Source organism: Ambystoma mexicanum, chromosome 3p, assembly GCF_040938575.1.
Source record: "Ambystoma mexicanum isolate Mex_15411 chromosome 3p, UKY_AmexF1_1, whole genome shotgun sequence".
Classification (NCBI taxonomy): domain Eukaryota; kingdom Metazoa; phylum Chordata; class Amphibia; order Caudata; family Ambystomatidae; genus Ambystoma; species Ambystoma mexicanum.
The window spans coordinates 811,430,900-811,452,261 of record NC_090925.1 but is presented as its reverse complement, the minus strand read 5'-3'; the positions used below and the strand labels follow the sequence as shown (position 1 = coordinate 811,452,261).

At 46.1% G+C, this 21,362-nt stretch overlaps 1 protein-coding gene across 1 annotated transcript in view; it reads left to right on the top strand.

Annotated features, from left to right (window-relative positions):
• The window catches only part of LOC138580921 (serine protease 33-like), a 187,660-nt gene extending 168,437 nt beyond the window's left edge, over nt 1-19,223 (top strand). The window contains exon 6 of the mRNA XM_069651853.1: nt 14,140-19,223. Coding sequence (XP_069507954.1) covers nt 14,140-14,454 — 315 coding nt within the window. The 3' untranslated portion in view covers nt 14,455-19,223. The remainder of the gene's footprint in view (nt 1-14,139) is intronic.
• The last annotated feature ends 2,139 nt before the right edge of the window (nt 19,224-21,362 follow it).

Genomic DNA, 21,362 nt, shown 5'->3' with positions numbered 1-21,362 from the left:
TCGTTTAATAGAGCACCTCTCAACAGAAGAAATAGAGATATGGATAAAAGAGAAAATAAGTAAACTGGCCACGAAGAAGGCCTGCTATTCATTGATGTCTCGCCCCGATTCCAGACACCATTTTGACAAAACTATAAGAGAGAAAAAGAGAGCAGTGAGAGCATAACTTCGGTCTATAGAAAGAGCGGGACGTACTGTTCCAATGAGGACCAGGCAAAAAGGCTGATGAAAAATAAATATAAGTCTAGGGTTAGAGGATGGCTAAGGGCAGGTAGAAATGCGCAATGGCAATATTTGCCATCAGTAGTAAAAAAATATTTTTATTTTTTATTAGCATTTAGCTTCAAGAAAAGCTTTTTACTATTTACAGTTTGGATTTAAAATTCAATGACAGTAAAAGCACATAAAACAGCCATTTCAACCAATTAAAAAAGAAAAACCTACAGAAAAACAAAATCCAAAAGAGATTAACAACTCTTACTGTCCCAAAAGTCATAATTGCCTACATCCTGTACAGCACAATATACAAGGATTAAAATCCTTTAGCAATTTAGGTTCACTTCTTTCCTTTAAGCTTTTTGAAAATAATTGATACCATCTCTAACAAGGCAAAAGTTACAGATAACCTCGAACCCTGTAAGAGTTGTAACCAAATATCTTTCTTGGTTAGGGTTAGATTGTTCACAAAAAATCTGCCTAAAAGGTTGCATCAAGTATCGATAACGACCTGGCATTTCATGATAAGATGGCGAAGCGTTTCCATTTTGTGACCACAAAGCCTGCATTTGTAATCTCTAATACTTTCCGGCTTCCTGGTTTCAAGAATTTCTTTTGTCGGAAAGATGTTAAGGCGCAGTCTTAGAAATTGTTGTCGCAGTACAGCCGAAGGAAACTTGCTCAAGTATAACGGAGTTCAACCACGCTTGTTGAGAGCTAAGCAATATTTTCCATAAAGTTTGGACGACTGCGCTGTCTCAGACGACTCAATCCAATCATACTCATTCAGACGTTTTTTCACATAGTCTGGATTTTCTCTGCAGCATCGATTGAGTGCAACAATCCGAAGCATTTAGTACTCCATTCAACGAGTAATTGCTCTTTTCCTGTTTTAAGCGCCTGCCCCAGCAGCCCAAAGCCGCTATCGGGTGGAGGCAATAAACATTTGCGATAGAAGTGTAGTGTGTTCCAGCTCACATGGGTGAAGAGAGAGGTCAGCCCAAACTCTTTCCTTATCACCGCCATCGGTATGCAATTTGGGAGGTCAAGTACGGATCGCCAAAAGAGGCCCTCTAGAATTTGTCATAGCTTCCATCTCAGCTGAAGAGAGCACTCCGTCTCACAATGGGAACTACCTACATGTTGTAAAAGCTTAGCAAGGGTGCCAATGTGAATTTACAGTATCTACATTTAATCACTCTTGCCTGGGCTGTTAACATCTACAATTTACGCCTCAGCACTACTTCTCTTGGGGCTTCATTGTAGCTTTCATTAATTTGTGTACCCAAGTAGAGCATCTCTGTTGTCTCTCGAATCTGATCACCATTTATATGCCAACCCTTAAGTTTTAGAGATTGGCGTCTTAAATTCCCAAGAATAAGCACAGCTGATTTGGCAGCATTAACTCTCAGGTCGTTAGAGGACAGAAAAGATGCCAAGGCATCCAATTATCCTGGAGACCAATCGGAGTTTCATCCAGAAGAATAACATCGTCAGCATACAACAATCTATTCAATGGAGTACCCGCAATGCATGGTGGAAAGCACCTAATATCCGTAAAAGCATCACCCATGTCAGAGATATACAGTTTGAAGATGGCTGGGGCTAGGCGACACACTTGCTTCAGGGCCACTCCTGTTTTAATGGGGTTTGCCATATCCCCCCTCTGATTTAGTTTGATCTGAATACTAGTATTTGAGTGAAGAGCCTCAATTGCCTCACGTAAATCAGCCGGACAACCCCAGTCCCTTACCTTCAGCCAAAGCTTCTCTCTATTAACTGAGTCAAAGGATTGTGACAAGTCCACTGATGCAAGGTTTATATTTTTGCTATTCTATTTTACAGTTCTTAATTTCAGATAGTTAATTAGAAAAATGTTTAGTGATGTTCCAATTCCTTTTCCAAAACCCGCTTGCCAGCCATCCCCATGTTTGGAGTCCCAGCTCCAGTCAGTAAGATGATTCAGAATCAAGGCCACAAAAAGCTTCCCAATAACATCCAAGAGGGTGATAGGTCTGTAGTTTGTTGCCACAGACCTATCACCCTTCTTGAAGATTGGTATGATAATAGATTTTGTCCATGTGGCCGGAATAGTATGTTTTGCTTTCACCAAGAGAAATAGGCGATGTAAAAAAGTTGCCCATTCCTCTGGGTGCTGTTTTAATGTCAAATTCGTAAGGCCATCAGGGCCTGCAGCTCTGGAATTGCTGGAGGTTGTAATTAAAGCAAGAATGTCCTCCCTATCAGTCTCAAACTCCCAACTTAAGCAGGAATTCTCTACAGTCTTCATGACATGTGCATTAGGCTTTGAGAAAAGCGAGGAAAAGTGGTCCATCCAGTCCTTCGCTGAAATAGGATTGGTAATGAGACTCTGCTGGGGGTCATCCAGCATATTACAAATTTGCCAAATTTCCCTCGAGTTTTTAGATGCAACCAATTGCAGCATATGTTCCGTGTTCAATTGCATTAAGGATTGTCTATGTTGCTTCAACCAATTATTATGCGCTGTCCTAGTTTTCTTGACAACAGCATGTGATACCAGGGAAGGATTTTTTTGTGCGCTCTTTGTATTCGCTTTAGTTCCCTCTTTCTTCTATCGACTTCATGGTCGAAGTTATATTTATGGCAGAATCTCTTAAATCTACCTGGGCCAGTTTTTTCACTGTAGACGACCAAAGACTGCGTGTAATCTATATCATCCGACCTGCCATTATCTCTTAGGTCTCTTGATAATTTTGTTACATGATCACTCAATAGTCTCATTCTATTTCTTCCAGGCTGTACTTCCAGAATATCTCCTTCTGAAGTGGACTTTCTCTTAGCACCCAATTGGAGGCATTGTTTCAACATGTTATGGTCACTTTGTGGGGTTTCAATGATCGTCAAGGCCACTACACTAGAATGGAAGTTATTGGAGGCAAGGAAGTAGTCCAACATATTGGATTCAGTCCCTCTCTTCCAAGTGGGGTTTGGCGGTATATCCCCGGATGTTATACCATTTAGTAATGAGATATTCCTCAACGGGAACTCCTTCCTAAATGACAGCCCTCGTTTTTCCGATTCTTGTAAGTTACTTGTATAATGATTTATAAGTGCACCACAATTATTAAAACAGTGAATGTTTAAATCCCCACATAAGATCACATTCAGATTAGAGTTAACAATCATTGCGTCGTCAATCTCCTCCAACAACTGGTAACGTGAAGCTCTTGGCTGCTGGGTCATTACAATTCCAGTAGAGGTTGCACAATAGAATTTTCCTCATGGCATCACCCACACCAGTTTGGTATTCCAACAAATGGACCTGAATTAAAGATGAAATGTTCTTTGTCCATATTACTCTTAATCCACAACTCTCCTTAATTGCAGTCAGTAGACCCGCCATCGGTCTACCTGTCGGTCCCTTTGTTGCCAGGTTAATGAGGACAACAAACCCCTGAAGGGTTGGTTGAACACGCAGCTACGTCTCCTGAAGGCAAATAACATAAAAATCTCTGAATTGAATGCTGCCTTCTCCCAACAAGTGTTTGAAGGTCCGCGTGTTCCAGCAACCCACATATACATGAAGCAGGGTTTTGTTACTTCCCACACCCTGGCATTATGATCTTCGAGCCAGTGTACTGGCCAGCCAATCCAAGTTGTCCCCATCCTTGTTGCCCAGGGGCCCCTGTGTCGCACAAAATGAACTCTTTGATGATTTAGAGTTGTTGATCATGATTCTGAATTTTTCGTGATTTTTACTCAGCCCTTCAGCACTTTGGGTTTTATTTGTTCTCTGGGACCAATTACCATCGCCATTACCTTTCTTCCCACTCCCCGGTCTTGAGTTGTTGCTGTTGGTTTTGCAATTTTTGGCAGGCAGCCAAGCCTGCAATTTGTCCTCTTCTTTCTGGGTCCGAGGTTGTTATGACCTTTAGGAAAAACCCCATAGACTTCAAAGAGTCTATATTTTGCAGCAGTAGTATTTTCACTTCTGTGGATGCAAGATGCAGTATGACATTGTCATAATTTGAGTCATCAGGAAACTCTACTAGTAAGAGATCCTTTGTATTGAACCCAGAAAGTGTGTCAATGCTGTGGAAGAGCCTCAAGATATTAGCTCTATTTAAAATAAGATTGTCTTGAATACAAAGGATTCTGCTTACTTCCATGCAAATAGGGGCTGGTGTAATCTCCTTCCAGGAGCTGTTCTCATACTTCCTTTTGTCCCGTTTAGGGCCCTCCACATTATAGTCCTTATTCGACCATATTAGTTGTTTATCTGTTGCCCTACTGTTTTGTTCAAGCATCATACATTTTCTCCCCACCAATGGCGGGGTGTACTCTCTAAAGGATCTGTTCATGTGGACTCTGGATACCACTCTTGTTTTGAGACGAGGATTTGCAGTCATGGACAAGTGCAGTTTTTGTTGATCTTCGCAATCAGAAACACTTGATGTCTCACCGTCGATACCTTCAAATTAATTGCCTCCTGCAAGATGCTGGGCGAAGAAACCCAAACTTTGTTGGTTATTAGGGCCCTAAAACGATCTTCCAAGTAGGTATCAGTAGTAAAATGCAAAGACACTCGAAAAATGTGGAAATTGCTAAGAATTTGTAAGACCTCCATGGCTCCAACCCCTAAAGAAGTAGAATACGACCGACCACTAGCACGCTTTGGTATGCTCTTTGACCTACATGATATAGAAACAAAAAGAATCAAGAGTCAAGAATCAAGAGCACCCAGCCCTAATGCCTTTCGAATGTTGTGCTGAAGGGGTCACTCGACTTCTGGGCAAAATTGTTGAACATATTATACACAAAACGTATGCACAGAAGGGATTATCCCGCACTCGTGGTGTAGGGTCTTACAAGTACCGATTTACAAGGAGGGAAGTAGAGCATAACCCGAGAATTTTAGATTACTGGCCATGCTGGATTTTTACAGGCAAGACTTTTGCACCCTTAATACTAGATCATCTAGATCATCTTGAAAATTGGACAAAAAGCATAAACCTGCTTGGAACATTCGAGATGGGCTTTAGGAGGGGATCAGGTATGATACAATGCCTGTGCCTAATAGATTTACTTATAAGGGAAGCTAAGATCAAGGGCAACCCCTCATTATACGTTGCCATGCTTGACCTGGAGTCCGCTTTTGATACTATTGATAGACAGAAACTATGGTCAAAGATGAAAGGGTACGGTTGCCCAGGAGAATTATTGGCTGTGGTGTGGGGACTTCATGAGTGCACAATGGTGCAGGTGAGAATGGATAGTAGTGGTCCCATCTCACATCCAATAGAAACACATGGGTGATGCAGGGATGCATGCTGGCCCCTCTGCTCTTCAATATGTATCTAGCCGACTTGCCAGATTGTCTGAGCAGGGTCGACTCATGTCCTCCTAAAGTGGCAGGCAAGAACGTTTACTGCTTAGCATATGCAGACGATTTGGTTACATGCGACCATACCTACTCGGGCCCGAAAAGTTCATTGAACTTTCTTGAGAGGTATGATATAGATAACGGTCTAAAAATAAACTATAGTAAAATCAAACTGATGCACTTGACAGTTAAACAAGCAGTTAACTTGACGATGGAGATAGCAGGAAGACAAATCGAATATGTGGAGCAATTTAAGTACCTGGGGTGTGAAATATCGACAAGGGGCAATTATACGGCAGTAATATCCGATAAAAAGCGTAAAGCCGTTGCTGCTACTCTAATGATACGTAGGTGCATTAACCAAGTCTCTGGCTACAGCCTGCATGGAAAAATGGCCTTGTACAATCAAAGCTTCTGCCCTACTATACTATACAGGCTTGAAGATTTGTGTATTGAGGACATCTCCAGGTTAAAGATAATAGAGGGGACATTTTGGAGGAGTGTCCTATGTTTGGGCCCTAACATGCCTACAGAGCTAATCAGGCTAGAAATGGGGCTAGAATCACTTACCACCATGCTATTGAAAAGACGTTGCCTCGGGTACATTAAGTCACGTGCATATCCCACCTGCCGATTGTTAAAACTGTTGGAAAAAGAAAGAGAAATGCATCCAAAAGGAAGCTTTGCAGCCTTGGTGAATAGAACCCTCAGAGAAACTGATTGGAAACCAGATTGGGAGGATGAATTCTTCTTGTTAAAAAAGGAGTTCTCAAGGGGGGCGATGTTGCGCCGAAACATGATGGCCGCTTAGCTGCAGAGCTCCGCGCTGGGAGAGCGATATAATCCTTAAAAAAGACTCTGTAGCTGCAGTTATCCTCCAGTGCACCGGCGGTCCTTCTTCCAGAACATATCAGCCTTAACCCCACGGATTCCTGGCACCCGCTGCCCCCTTGGGACTGTGCTACGGCCCTCCGACTTCGCCGGGGGCTGTGTGAGCCTGGCCGCTCTGCCCCGCGGCTCCACCGGCTGCGGCTCTTCCTCCTACTTGAGCGCGCGGCTCTGCGGGCCGCAGTGGGGGAGGGGCGTCAGAGCCCTCCTCAGCGACCCGGACCTGCCAGCCCCCGTGGTCACCCCGCGCTCCATCGATCACTTCACCACCCTCCTGGAGGACCCTGCGGATCCCGCCCGGGCTCACGACCAGCTGCATCTGCGGGCTCTTGCGGCGCTTGAGACGCCGTACTATTCGGCTCCCCTGTCTCGTGCCGCTTCTCCGTGGCTCCTGCCTTCCTCCCGATTCCTGTCAAGGTAGGGGGGCGCGGGGGGAGGGAGGGCCGCCCTGGGCTTTTCATGCGGCGGACTCCGTGAGCCGATCTGCCCTTGCCACCAGACTACCTCCCCTTGGCTGCTGCTCCTTGAGGCCCCACGGCCGCCGCGCTTCACCGTATCATCAGCCTCCATTTACAGTGACTGTGGGCCCGGAGCCCTCGGCGGACACTTGCCCTTGGGCCACCACTGTTCTCTCCGGCCTCCACCTCGCCTGCCTCCCCCCCTCCTGCCGATCCACCCTGCAGCTGCGGCGCTGTGCTTCATCGGGGCAGTGGGGCGTGTGGGGGGCCTGTGCCTCTGCGGTCCCTCCAGCTTCCCATCCTCCTGCTGTGGCCCTGGCGGACCGCCGCTATTTATGCATCCAGTCTCCTCCGCTGCTGTGCACGGGCTGACACGGCTGGGTCCCTTGCTCCAGCACTACTTCTTCGCTCTCCTGGACCGTTGCCCCCCCCCTGGCTTCTGGCTGTGGTCCCCAACCACAATTCCGGATCTGGACCCTCCACTGCGCTGTCCACTGTGAGGTGCCCCTCCTCGGCTCTACTTTCACTCCACAGACTACTTACCTCTGTGTGGCTTTCCAGTGCACTCAGGCCCTTGCGTGCAGCCCACCAATAACACCCTGCTGTATGCCCTAACCCTCCTGTTCCGGGTGCGATCCGTGTGGGCTGATCCCTGGCCTCGACAACTACGTACCATCCCGACATTCCAGTGGTAATTTCACGGCTGGCCTACTCCTCTGGTCCTTGTGTCTGACTGGCTCGCTCTGTGTTCTCTGGTGTCTCCCCCAGCCTCGCTGTCTTCTCTCCACGCCTCGCCTTCTCCCCCCCTGTGAGACCTGTGTGGCGACGCTTCTGTGCCGGATCCTGGGCGCCAGACTTGTCCTAGCACCATGACCAAGGGAGCAGGGTCTAACAAGAAGCAGAGTTCGTTGAATATGTTTTCTAAAACTCCCTCCAAGCCGCCTACTGACCCTCCGGAGGAGTCACCTCCCACTGCAGCTCCCTCAGCCTCTGATGACGTGCACAAAATGATGGAGTACATGCGAGAGGGTTTCACTACGCTCCACACTAAGTTAGATGATATGAATGGGACCATCTCATCCATAAAGGCCCATATCGAAAGAACGGACAGTAGAGTTGCTGAGATTGAGACAAAGGTTGGCACCGCAGAGGACAGCCTGGTCTCCCTTCGCGCAGCTGTGACCATCCTGACCAGCCGAGTCTCTATTATCGAAAAGAAAAATGATGACCTCGAATCCCGCTCCAGGCGGAATAACCTTCGCATTGTTGGCATACCGGAGGACAACATCAGGGAGCCAATGGAGGACTATGTAGAGCGTACCCTTTTGACTCTTTTGGATAACCCCAAGCTTTCGGCACAATTTTCTGTGGAGCGAGCTCACCGCTCCCTGGCCGCGAGGCCCAGGCCGGGTGCCCCGCCCCGTCCCATCATAGCCAGAATCCTCAACTTCCGGGACCGCGATGCCTTGCTCCGGGCGGCCAGGGCCAAGGGTGAGCTTCATCTCGGGGCGTCTAGGATACACTTATACCCGGATTACTCCATGGCTGTGCAGCAGGAGCGTAAGACTTTCCTGGCAGTGAAAAAGAGACTTCGGGACCTGGGAGTTAAGTACTCCATGCTTTTCCCTGCCAAACTGAGGATCGAACACTCTAATCAAACACACTTTTTCACCATCCCCGAAGAGGCCTCGAAGTTTATTGATGAACACTTTCCTGGTTGATGTAAACGATGTTCACATTCGCTTCATGGTTTTGCTATAATTGCTATTATACCTAGGCCGCGGGCCGGGGCCGCCACCGCGCCCCCCCCCCGCGATGGCCACTATTCATCGCACTTCATTGTTGTTTATATTGTTGATGTTGCTCCATTACCTATCTGTGTAGGTGTGTTCTCCCGCCCTGCTGTGCCATCGTGGACTGTATTGACCATCTCCTGTGGGGTCCCTCCCTCGGAGCTACCCCACCGCTCATCCCACTTACTTTTGTCAATCATACCCGATGCCCGGGCCCCCCCAGGCTAGGACCGCACTCGACTATGCGGCTTCCGTGTCCTGGCACACGGCCGCAACCCATATCCCGATGAGCCCTCTGCTTATAGATCCGGTCCCGATGTTGCTCGCATTCACCCTTAACGCCCTACTTGTCCTACTACGCAGCATAACTCTCCTTACGCTCTCCCGATCCAGCGCGCCATAGTCCGGCCGCAAACAGCCCCCCAGGCATCGATGCCTAAGAATTTATGTGTTTTTTGGTCCTGTTTGGGTTTCGTCCCTCTGATTGGGGGAGGGATGTGGGCGGGGGGTAGGTTGGGAATGTTATGGTTTGAAAAAGACTTGACAGCCTCCAGAGGCGCCGCAGGCACCGCGCCCAATCAATTCATACACATGGTCGGGAGTCCGCATACACCTAGGGTCCACCCCGTTCACTTCATTGGAATCCTTTTTTGCTTATCACACTATCACCCCTCCAAATATGGCTGATATGTCTCTGACCTTTATGAGCTGGAATGTCAGGGGGTTATGCAATTATAAAAAGATGAGACTGATTCAGCTCCACGCTGAACGCCACGGAGTGAAGATCCTATGTCTTCAGGAGACCCACGCCCGCTCAGAGCACTGTGAGCGATTCGCCAAGCAATGGGGCCCCCAGAGGTATTACACTAATTATTCCACTCAGAGCCGAGGTACCATCACCCTAATACATAAAAGCCTGAAGTTTACGTGTCAGCACTCCCACATAGACCCACTTGGAAGGTTTGTGCTCATCGCCGGTATATTACAACATCAGGAGATAGTCATCCTAAACATATATGGTCCCAACGTTGATGACCCTGACTTCTACCTTCACCTGGCCACTCTACTCGAGAGCTACCCCCTAATCCCTATCCTATGGGGTGGTGACTTCAACACGATACTGGATGTCACCCTGGACAGATCGGGTTCTCGTCCCTGCCAGCTCTCCAGGGCGGCATGCTCTATCCTGACCTTGCTCCCCCGCCTGGCACTGGTGGACGCCTGGCGCCTGATGTATCCTGATGACCGTACATACACCTATTACTCCTCAGTGCACGATTCACACTCCAGAATAGATAGTTGGCTCGTCACGGACATACTGATCAGAAGCATCACCCGCTTAACCATCCTTCCCAGGACACTGTCAGACCACTCACCTGTACTCATCTCCTTAAACTGGGGACTAGACACCAACAAAACAAGACAGTGGAGGATGTGCCCCCGTGCGCTCCTTGACCAGGCATTTGTCTCTGAGCTTGAGTCCTCTATCGAAGAATACTTTGAGATCAATATGAATTCTGTTTCAACGCAGGCGGTGCTCTGGGAGGCCTTTAAAGCACACACTAGAGGGGTTGCCATCTCCAAGTGCAGTGGCATACTGAAAGACATTCGTGCCGATATTGCTGCCAGCGAATCAGCCCTGTCCGTCTACGAAGCCCAATACGCGGTTGACCACTCCCCAGGCACTCTGGCGTTGCTGGGTTCTGAGCTGGACAGGTTCCGGGGCCTTGCCGAGCGCGAGGTTAAGTTCCTGGACTCCCCTCAATCGGCGAGGAAATATGGCGAGGGTGAACGGCCCGGCAGAATGCTATCTAGACTACTGCACCGCGAATTTGGCGCCCCCAATATCCCGGCCATCTCTAGATCGGATGGCACACTCGCCACCTCCCCTCAGGACATTAACTCCGAGTTCCTCGCGTTCTACACGTCCCTATACTCCGAGGTAGACGGATCCCAGATTTCTGACATCAATTCCTTTTTAGAGAGCCTTCCTCTGTCAGTCCTGTCAGACGACGCTAGTGCCTCTCTCGAGAGGCCTTTTGCCCTAGAGGAAATTGTTGAGGCCATTGAGTCATTGGCATCCAGTAAAGCCCCTGGCCCCGATGGGCTTCCGATAGACTTCTATAAAACATTTAAGGCCCAACTAGCGCCGCACCTACTGACGCTCTGGGAGGAATCATGTGACAGGGGCATACTTCCACCGTCCCTCCGGGAGGCGTTGATTACAATGCTCCTTAAATCAGGTAAAAACCCTACGCAGTGCAGTTCATACCACCCCCTCTCTCTGATTAACAGTGACATCCAAATATTTGCCAAACTTCTTGCTAACCGCTTAGCCCCGTTCATGTCCCACATTATCCATCCTGACCAAGCCGGCTTCGTTCCCGGTAGGTCCACGTCCCTCAATCTGAGGAGACTTTTCAATGTAATCAGCCGAATCGACCCCTCCACTCAGGCAGTAGCGGCTACATTGGACATGCAAAAGGCATTCGATTCAGTCTCATGGAGATACCTGTGGTGTGTTCTTGAGAAATGTAAATTCGGCCCCAACTTCCGCACCTGGATAAAGCTTCTTTACACCTCCCCATCGGCTAAGGTCCGCACAGAAGATAGGTGCTCTTCCCCCTTTCAGATATTTAGAGGTACCCGCCAGGGATGCCCCTTTTCCCCACTCATCTTTGCTATCGCCATGGAGCCCTTCGCTGACATGATTAGACAGTCGCATTCACACAGGGGGTTACGCACGACCGGCCAGACCGACATAGTCTCCCTCTACGCTGACGATACCCTCCTGTATGTTCGATCCCCGGCAGTCAACCTTTTGCCTATACTGACGGATGTGGCTCGATTCGGTGACATTTCCGGTTTGAGGGTTAACTGCTCTTAGTCTACATTGTTTCCGCTTACAGACTCCACACTGGCGCCCCCCGACCTACATGGGTTTAACTGGTCTCCTAACAGTTTTACCTACTTAGGGGTGGTGGTCTCCCGCCACACGCCTCAGTTGCGCGATGATAACTTCCATACTTATTTAACTAACCTGGAGGCTAAAACTTCCAGCTGGACTAAACTTCCCCTTTCGCTAGCGGGCAGGATTGGAATACTCAAAATGGTTGTATTGCCCCAATTGCTGTACCGGTTTACCAATCTGCCTCTATGGCCAGGGGACACTTTCTTTCTAACACTGCGCCGCATATGTAATACCTTCCTCTGGCACTCCGGGGCCGTCCGCCTCAAACTTTCCACACTATCCACCCCTAAGGCATTGGGCGGCTTTAGCGCACCCGATTTTGTCAGATACTGGGTGGTGGCCCAATCACAGTTTGCTGCATTCTGGTTCAATACCACTGATCCCCCCCCACATGTTCGTCTCGAGAAGCTCACTGTCTGTGACCGTGTGCTCGGTTCCCTGGTCCTCCAACCGATTGCCCCTGACTCTAACTCTGCAAAATCCTGTAGCCAGTACGTCTCTGGCCTTGTCCAAATTCTGGTCCATGGTCGACATCCCCTATCCTTTCCACGGGGGTCTCCCTCTGTGGAACTTCCTGCCCGATGTTCCGCACGTTCCACTTTCAGTGGTCACTTGCTGGGCCGCTGCTGGCTTCTTGTCTCTGCGCAATGTCTTTGAACAGGGTAACTTTATAGAATGGTCTGACCTTCCTCCCTCCCTTAGGCGTCGACCTTTGGTGTGGCTGCAGTACTCGTCACTCCGTGGACATCTTAAGTCCAGATACCCGCAATTCCCCGCCTTGCCCCCTGATGAACCTATAGTGGAGGAGCTCTGCTCCTATCTCTCTTTCAAGGGCAAGGTGTCTAGACTTTACTCCTTATTGCAAACTAGAGCGGTCCCCCACTTCGCCGAGCTGCGGCGCAGGTGGGAGGAGGACTTCGGCTCTGAGATCACTGATGAGAGGTGGGTTCGGATGTGCGCCCGTACTCACGAGGTCTCCTACAACACCAAATTTAAACTTATCCAGTTTAAAATCTTGCACAGATATCATCATACACCCATGAGACTCCATCGCATGTTTCATGCTCACCCCCCCTCCTGTCCCAGGTGTGGCGCAGACCAGGCTACCTACATACACATGTTGTTGCTCTGCCCCCGCCTATCCCAATTTTGGCTAGACATTTGCTCTACATTGTCCGACATTCTGGAACACCCGATAACACCTACCCCACTGCACTGCTTCTTCCACGATTTCCCCCAGTTGCCTCGTGACTCTAAGAAACTGGCAGGCCTCTGCATGCTGCTGGCAGTCCGCTGTATATTACTATGTTGGCTCCCTCCTAGAGCCCCTACCTATACGCAGTGGCTTAGATCGGTCACATGGGCTCACGACACCGAGCAGTCCTGGGGTGCGATGCAGTGTTCGCGCTCCAGGCCGAGAGATATTTGGCCGAGATTCCGAGACTTTATCTCTGCCTTGGCCTCACCATCAACTTCTCCCTCTGTTTCCCCAGGTGGTTCCCCTTAGTCAATGACCTGTTAAGGTGTATATGCAATAACTTGTAATCTGCCTTTTACCAATATGTCATATTTTATTCATTTGTGTTGTCTAATACTCGCACTGCTTGTTCTCAGCGCTGGTGCCATGTGGCTCCCTCTGCTGTTCTTTGTTGTGCTGTCAAGTTAATAAAAAAGAATAAAAAAAAAAAAAGGAGTTCTCCCAAAAACTGGAATGCTGGGATTGGATAAAGGATCACGCACACATGACCACATTGAAAGGCGATAGCCTAGTGATGCCGTATGTAGTACATACATTCCAAACCCCTCAAGTATACCTGAAAATCTGTCCATCCTCTACATGCATCAATTTCCGCTCCTGCTCAGGCTGAATAAGCTCCCACTGCTGGAAAATCTGATTTCAGGGAACATATGTCTCAAATGTGGATAGTATAAACAGCGACTGTTTCTGGTGCTATTGCTTGAATTTCAGACAATATGAAATTCCAAATAGCATTATACCAAGTATAGATAGGAGTATGCGCTACTGGGCAGCTAGACAGACCTGTGCCTCACTGACTAACAAGATCGGGTTTTGCTATAACAAGTAGAATTTTATCATATCTACTTAACTTGACTTGGACTTGTAATTATGCTCTTCGAATATGAAATTGATTGGTGCAAATGTGTATGGTATTAGTCGCATGGAAATGCCATGGACATATTTTAATATCTATTACATATTATCAAGTTTTTTTGTCTTTTTTTTATATATATATATATGTAAACGTTCTTTGAACTGTATACATAAAAATAAAAAATGAAATAACAAATCTATGTATAGAAAATGCATTTCAGAGATTAAATCAGTTGAACAATTGTGTGGGATTGATTGTAGAAATAAAGGCATGCGTTGGTGGGGATTCAGTCACACACGCAATGAAAGCTCACAGTATATTTTGTTTCTTGTAGGGGGATTCGGGTGGACCGCTGGTGTGCCAGTCTAACAAGACATGGATTCTGGTTGGAGTTGTGAGCTGGGGAAACGGATGTGCACAGCCAAATTACCCTGGGGTCTACACCAATGTTTCTGTCTACCTTGACTGGATAACTCAAAGGGCAACGGATGCTGTTTCAAATATATACAACAGCTCAGACACTGGGGGCATCTTTATCGCGCCCACTTCTACCAGCAACTTGATGAGTGGGGGACAGCCCACATCCCAGCTGTCCTATGCCCTGACCGGTGCAATCGTCCTTTCAGTTTTGCACTGCATTTCTTTCTAGCTCAAGGACTATTTTTGTTACTTTTCTGCAACTAGAGCACCAACTGCAGAACCAGCGGTTGCCATCAACTTCAAGAGAATCCTCTCTGAACCTGTTGTAGCTCACAAAAATCACGCACAACCAAGGGCATTTTGTACCAGTTAGATGTAGTGGGGTGGCAAGACAAGTAATTATCAAATAAAAAAATGTGTATTCCAGAGAGGTCTTCCAGTATATTATAGTGCCCACCCTGGAGGCAAAGCAGATAAGCCGCACACTGTTGCAGCCAGTCTACTTTATTTAAACATGTTTGTCTAAGTGTAGTCTGTGTACTAATTAATACCTTTAATTCCAAACTTTGCCTTCTGGAACTTGTAGTCCTGGGTTTATAATGGGAAAATGTGGGACTAAGTGCTAGAACGAAAGTTAAAACTTGGAATGGACGACCATCCACCGAATGCAATGGGGTTTGTTGGCATGTTTATTGTTCTAAAATACACTGTCGAGGCCGACCTGCTAGGCTGTGTGCTCTGTACACAGCCAAAATAAAGCCACGTTTCTACCGCTTCGGGCTTTGCCAGTGAGGCATAGTTTTGACCCATATAACAATGCAAAACTGCAAGCATTCTCAGAACACTTGGGTTTTTATATCTGCCACGTTGCAGCCATAGGCAGCATGGACCAGCTTTTAGCTGCATGCAGCACAGTAGCTAATACATTTGGAAATGACTATGTTATCAATAAAAAAAATGCTCTGCAGAACACTGCAAAGGCCTTCCCATCTTTGGAACCCTGAGTAAGCTATCCCGTTCTGAACACAGAGCAACGCACTCCGAAGAGTGGTGGATTCTCCATAATGGGAAGTGAGATGATGCTCCACTGCCCATGTTGGAGGAGGCGAGTGCAGAACGCGGGCCCAGACAGAGCGTGTCTGTTAGATATTTACTGTGCTTGCCTATGTGCATGTGCGCTGCAGTTGTAGTCCCGTCACACATGGGCATATGCAGTAATCTCTAGTTATAGAATCAGTTCTGCTGGTGATGGTGAGCCTAATGACCCAAAGGCATCCTGCTGGATGCGCCAATATCACTTTTTGAGTGTGTGCAGGTAGAGCCAGAAATTCTACCTGCACATTCCATCGTAGTTCTCACGAGTCACGGCCTAGGTAGAGAGCGTGTCACTCATTTATCTCTCCAGGGGCCTGATTCTTAAGCGGGTGTTAATTACTGAAAATCTCGCAAAAAGTGATAACGACATTTTCGGTAATTAACACCTATTCCGAAGGTGGCGCATTCTTCTGAAGTCGGACTGAGGGCCCGATTCTCAAATGGATCTTAAGTACCGAAAAGGTCGTTAAAAGCGTTAACAACCTTTTCGGGACTTACGACCTATTCTGAAGGTGGCGCATTCTTCTGAAGTCGGTATGAAAGCGCCACTTTCAGAATATATGTGGCGGTTGCTAGGATGGGTGGGAAACCAACCTAGTAAACCCCACATTCGTAACCTCCCACTTAAGACAGGTATTCTTTTGGCACTCCTCCACTTTTAAATGTGCGCTAAAGTGGCGCACATATACAGTACCATTTCTTTGCCAGTATTGTGGAGGAGTTCCACAAGAAGCCTTGTTGCAGTGCATGGTGCACATGAACACTTTGATATACACCAAAGTAAGCAGCAATGTTGTATCCTGCAACATTGAAGCTACTTAATTTGGTGTATAAAAAAGTCTTCATATACACCAGTGTTCTCGGACGCAGTTTTGTAAAATAACTAATATGTCGTTATTTTACGAAAATGCTGAAGAGATTTCAGGATTGCGCCTGTTGTGCCGATAAACAGGCGCAATGCTGACGGTGCACTGTCGTGCACTACAAGAATGCCCAGGCCCACTTGAGAATAGTAGTGGAGCCTAGGAGTCCTGAGGTGGCGCAGTGAATCGTGCTCCGTAGCACATTCACTGCGCCAATTTAAGAATCGGAGCCTCAATCACCACTTTCGGAATATGGGTGCCGGTTGCTAGGAAGGGCTGAAAACCGCCCTAGCAACTGGCACTTTCGTTATCTGTCCTTTTGCATGGATATTCTTGTGGCACTCCTCCAATTTCGTAAGTGTCTGAAATTGGCGCCGAAGTACAGTACCAAATTGATGTCCTACAGGAGGAATGCCACAAGAAACATCCCTTATTATGAAATACTGATACTTGTAACAAATATAAGTAGCTGGTTGGGGGATCTTGCCATATGTCATTTCATTAAAATTGGTCAGGCTAAAATATGTAAACGCGCAAATTATGTGTTTTGATTTTGGCAGCATTTTCGTTAAATAACGAATTTCTCGGTATTTAACGTAAGTGCTGTCGAGATTCTGCAATCTGACTGTTTTCACTAGAAACTGGCAGATTACAGCAAAAGCACTGTCATGTATTATGAAGACGCCCAGGTCCACTTCAGAATAGTCGTGGTGCCTGGGTGTCAAGATATGGCGCAGTGAGACGTGCTAATTAACAAGCTCAATGCACCATCATGAAAATCGGGCCCCAAGTCATGCCTTTCAGCCAATGGAAGATGCGATGAATCATGCAGTAGATCATAGCAAGTTATATTGATAGCATTGTTAAACTCCAAATAATATTTTCTGTGGGCACTGTAGAAACTGGTAATGCAATACACTAAACTAGGGCAATAATAATATGACATGGCACGGTTAAAAACGGCTTGACATTTATCTGGTGGAAATGTGAACCTGGCATTGTCATGTTCTTCGGACAATGTATACACTGGCATACCAATGTGCTTAATTAGGACAATATGACATTTGCATGGCATTGATAAAATTGGTACATAGTTTGCTGGAGACAATGAAGAACTGGCATGGTAATTTCTGTTGGTTTAAATGTAAAACTGGCATGACAACGTGCTTAACTGTGGCAATGTAAAACTGGCATGATACTATTAAGAACAGCGTGGCAATTCTTAGACAACATTAGGTTAGTGGAGTCAATTACGTGGAATGGCAATGTGCGTGATGTGAAGTTAATGTAGCATTGTTGACCTTATATTTTTTGTCACAGTGGGAGACTGGCCTAGGTATTGTATACAGGTAATATTGGATTGGATATGATAATGTGATTACCTTGTGAAAACCTCTAATGATGCTGCTGAAATTGACATAGGGAACGGAGAAATGGGATAGTATTTTACTAGGAACAATGTAGATACTGGCATGACACTGCTTAAAACTCATGAAACTCAAGTGAGCGTTCCCTAGAGGTATCGTACAAATGGCATGATAATATTCTATAGGTAATGACGCGGCATGGCAATGTGCATAAATAAAGGCGCCAATGCGTAGATGAAATGCTTTGAAAGTGTAAGCAGGTTTTTTCTGGAGACAATTTTAAACTGGGATAGTGACTTTCTACGGGCAATTGTACAAATTAGCATGAAAGCATGTTTTACTCGCATGGCACTGTTGCAGATGACAGCACACATCTCTGGACACAATGTGACATGGGCTTTATGATTAATTGGTGGAAATCAAGAAACTGTCATGATAACTAGGGAAATACGAACCTAGCATGCCACTGCTGATACTTTAAGCAAAAAGTGGTTAAACTGGGCAATGAAAAACTGTGGTAGTAAAGTTGAAATTCCTTTGAAAATGTGAAACTTGACTGACAGACACAATGAGATGAGTTCTAAGCCTTTATTGCAACCCTATGATGTATCTGAGCAGAATCCCTGTCATGCTTGTCCAGTTATGGATCTTATTATTAACATCACTCCGGCCTGTCTGCAGAGCACCACAGTATTATTGACAGCCCCCTGAAATATTTGAGCAATTCTCAGACATACTTTGAAAGATGGAAGCTATTGTGACAAAGGCTTTAATGCAATGTAGTGAACATTTTGATGGAGTTTTTAATATGGCTCCTGGAATAAAAATCACCTTTGAACAGCCCTAATAAAGCAGTTGTGGAACGAAGCACAATATGCCTCAATTCAGTCACAATATGTTTCAGGAGAAAGTGTGACATTGAAATTGTGACATTCAATTGTAACATTGGGATATTGTTTTGCATGGAGATGGCAAAGTGTGCAGATTGTGGCTGCACTCCTTGGCCTTGAGAAATCAGATTCTAATCACTCCAGCCTTCCCCTTACTTCACTGACTCCCTGTTGCTAAACATATCCAATTCAAATCCTAATGATTGGCTCATCGAGGCTTCCATCATCCAAGCCCCATTTCCCCAAAACTACTCCCAGTCAAAGAATCTTGGTGCCTCCCAATCTTCCTCTTGTCACAGCGTGCTTCAACAAAGCCCACTTGTGTGGATGTGCTTTCTCTGTCATTGCTTCTCAACTCTGGAACCGCCTTTCTCACCAAATGTATTCCATGCAGCGCGATCCTATATTTCTCAAAGCCCTGAAGACTTCGGATCCACCGTCTTGTCATTCTCAGCACCAAGAGACCACATTGATTGTGAACGTTGCACTCTAAAAATGCAGTAATAGAGAAACAAAGCAAAGATAAAAACGTGAATATGAAACCTTGTAATATAAGTCAAACGGACTGTGTTATATTACAAGTCTGATGCCTTCGGTCTGGAAGTTTCTTTTCTCAAGACTGTGTTTATGGCGACATTGTCCTGGTCTATAGTATCAATTCTAGTAACCATTCTAATTATACTTTATTTTCTAGAAAATTACGATTGTATTTTATTAACCAGCACAGAACAAATAATGTGCAGCAGGAGTCTTCGCACAGCAATTAAAAAAGTCATAATTGTATCTTTTGGCTCAATTATTGGCTCAATTATTGAAACTGGTGTGATTCCTACTGGCATGCAATTTACCATGGACATTTTTTACACTTGGTAGTGGTACACTGTTTGAAGTACAGCTTTACGTGTGGTCTAGCAGAAATAGCTGTCTGAGTATTGAGTGTTTCTCTCCAGTGCTCATTTATTTGGTGAGTACACACATGATGTCCTTCTGTGTAGAAATCCTCCTGTGTACTGTTGCTGACTTGTCCACTGAAAAACGAAATTATCTACCTGTAAATCCTGTGTTTTCATCCAATTTCTTTGGAAAACTGTGCTGTAAAATGAATAGTTTGGCATTATTTTTAATATTTTATTGATTCTGGATTGTTAGTAAAGTATGTCTCCAGAACATAACACTGTGCTCTGTCTGAATAACTTGATCCAACCAATAATTTATTGAAAACTTAAAATTAAGTTATTTGGAATCATCAAGATTTGTGTCTTAAATATTTCAGATGGCACCAGAGGCTTACATGTAAATTAATCTACTAATTCCTGGACTTCTGCGTGATCCTAGTTCTCTGTGTGACTATGTGATATCAATTCTGGGAATTTTGGATGACTGCAAATAAGGAGACAGAAGCCTCATCTTAATCGCCCAAAAAGTAATGAAATATCCTTCTGTGATTCACATTAACATCACCTTAACAAAAATACTTAGGTAACAGAACATGAAAATGCTTTTCTCCCAAGAACCTGTCGAACAGTGGGTCAATAAAATAGCTCAAGCAATTATGGGGGAACCAATATTAATTATTTGTCAAAAAAGTATACACGATCCAAAGGGATTTGCTATATCAGATAAATGTAAAGTTTGCATATTCACTTAAATACTTACCGGTCACGTTTAACGGGATCCTCTGGAATGCAGAGGAAAGGGGTTGACCTGTACATTGGTTTAAATATTACAAAAGTCACCTTTTTAGCATCAAAGTTTGCAAACCAATCGCAGAATGTTATAACCATGAGGCAGTCTCACTTTACACCACACTTCATCCACAATCAGAGGTTCTTCTGGCTTTTCCCATCACATTTTTCACTTAGTCAAAGTTGCCAACTCCTTTTACTCCCCCCGACGGGACCGATGACCTAACAGCAATTCACCCCTGCAACGGGCTGTACTGACTTCAGAAAGGAATTCCTAAACATGACCCCACTGTCCACTGTTGGGTAAGGATAATTGCAGGGATTGGACTGTACACCCATTAAACTCCTATGGGGACAGAGAGCTCCAAAAGTAGTCTGAACACTCAGCCCCCACTTTCACCTGTAGAACTCGAATCGTCCTCTCTGATATTGGTGCGTCTTGTCCTCATAGTGAATTTAGTCCTTTCTCCGAACTATTCAGTGTAGAGATAGGGTCTATCACGGCCCGCCACCACAATGTCCACCTGGGACAACAGGTAAGACCACTGGGTCAATCAGGAGGGAACACACCCCAAAGGGGAAAAGCCAAGAAGGCACAAAACCCCAAAATGTAGCTGTAGTTGAAGGATGAATCAGCGCCAGAGTCCAAGAGGCGATATCACAGAAAGAAAGCGTACCAGGGACAGGAGTAAGGATAAGAGGAAACCCAGAACCAGAAGGAGACTCCCAGCAGGAAACCCACACGTAGAAGGTAAGGGATCCAGTGCGACATAGCAAGGAAGTGAGAAAGGTGGAGACCAAAAGGAAAACACTGTCTTACCCCAAAGAGGAAAGAACCGAAAGGGTTTCAATGCGTGCACTCTGAATCCTGACTGCATACAAGCAGAATGGGTTCACAGGCGCCATCTTGGAAAAGACTAGACCGGCAATAAAGATGCTGGTATAGCGTGATAGAACTCAACAACGTCCTCTTCGCGCTCTGAAAACAAGACTGCGATTTTCAGAAATACCACCCCCAGAAAAGTAGGAGCTGCTAGGATCAACTACAGACGTCCTTGGTCTGGGTACAGGTGGTCCTGAGGTCCAGGGTGCAGAAGTAGTTTTCTCTTTCACGTTTGGGTCTAGCAGGTGGACGTTTTGATCTCCTGAAGGGAGGCATGGCTCCAGGGACCCACTTGCTGGATGGGACAGAGAATCGTGAAAGGTAACCTCTGCAACTTCCATGATGAAAGACGAC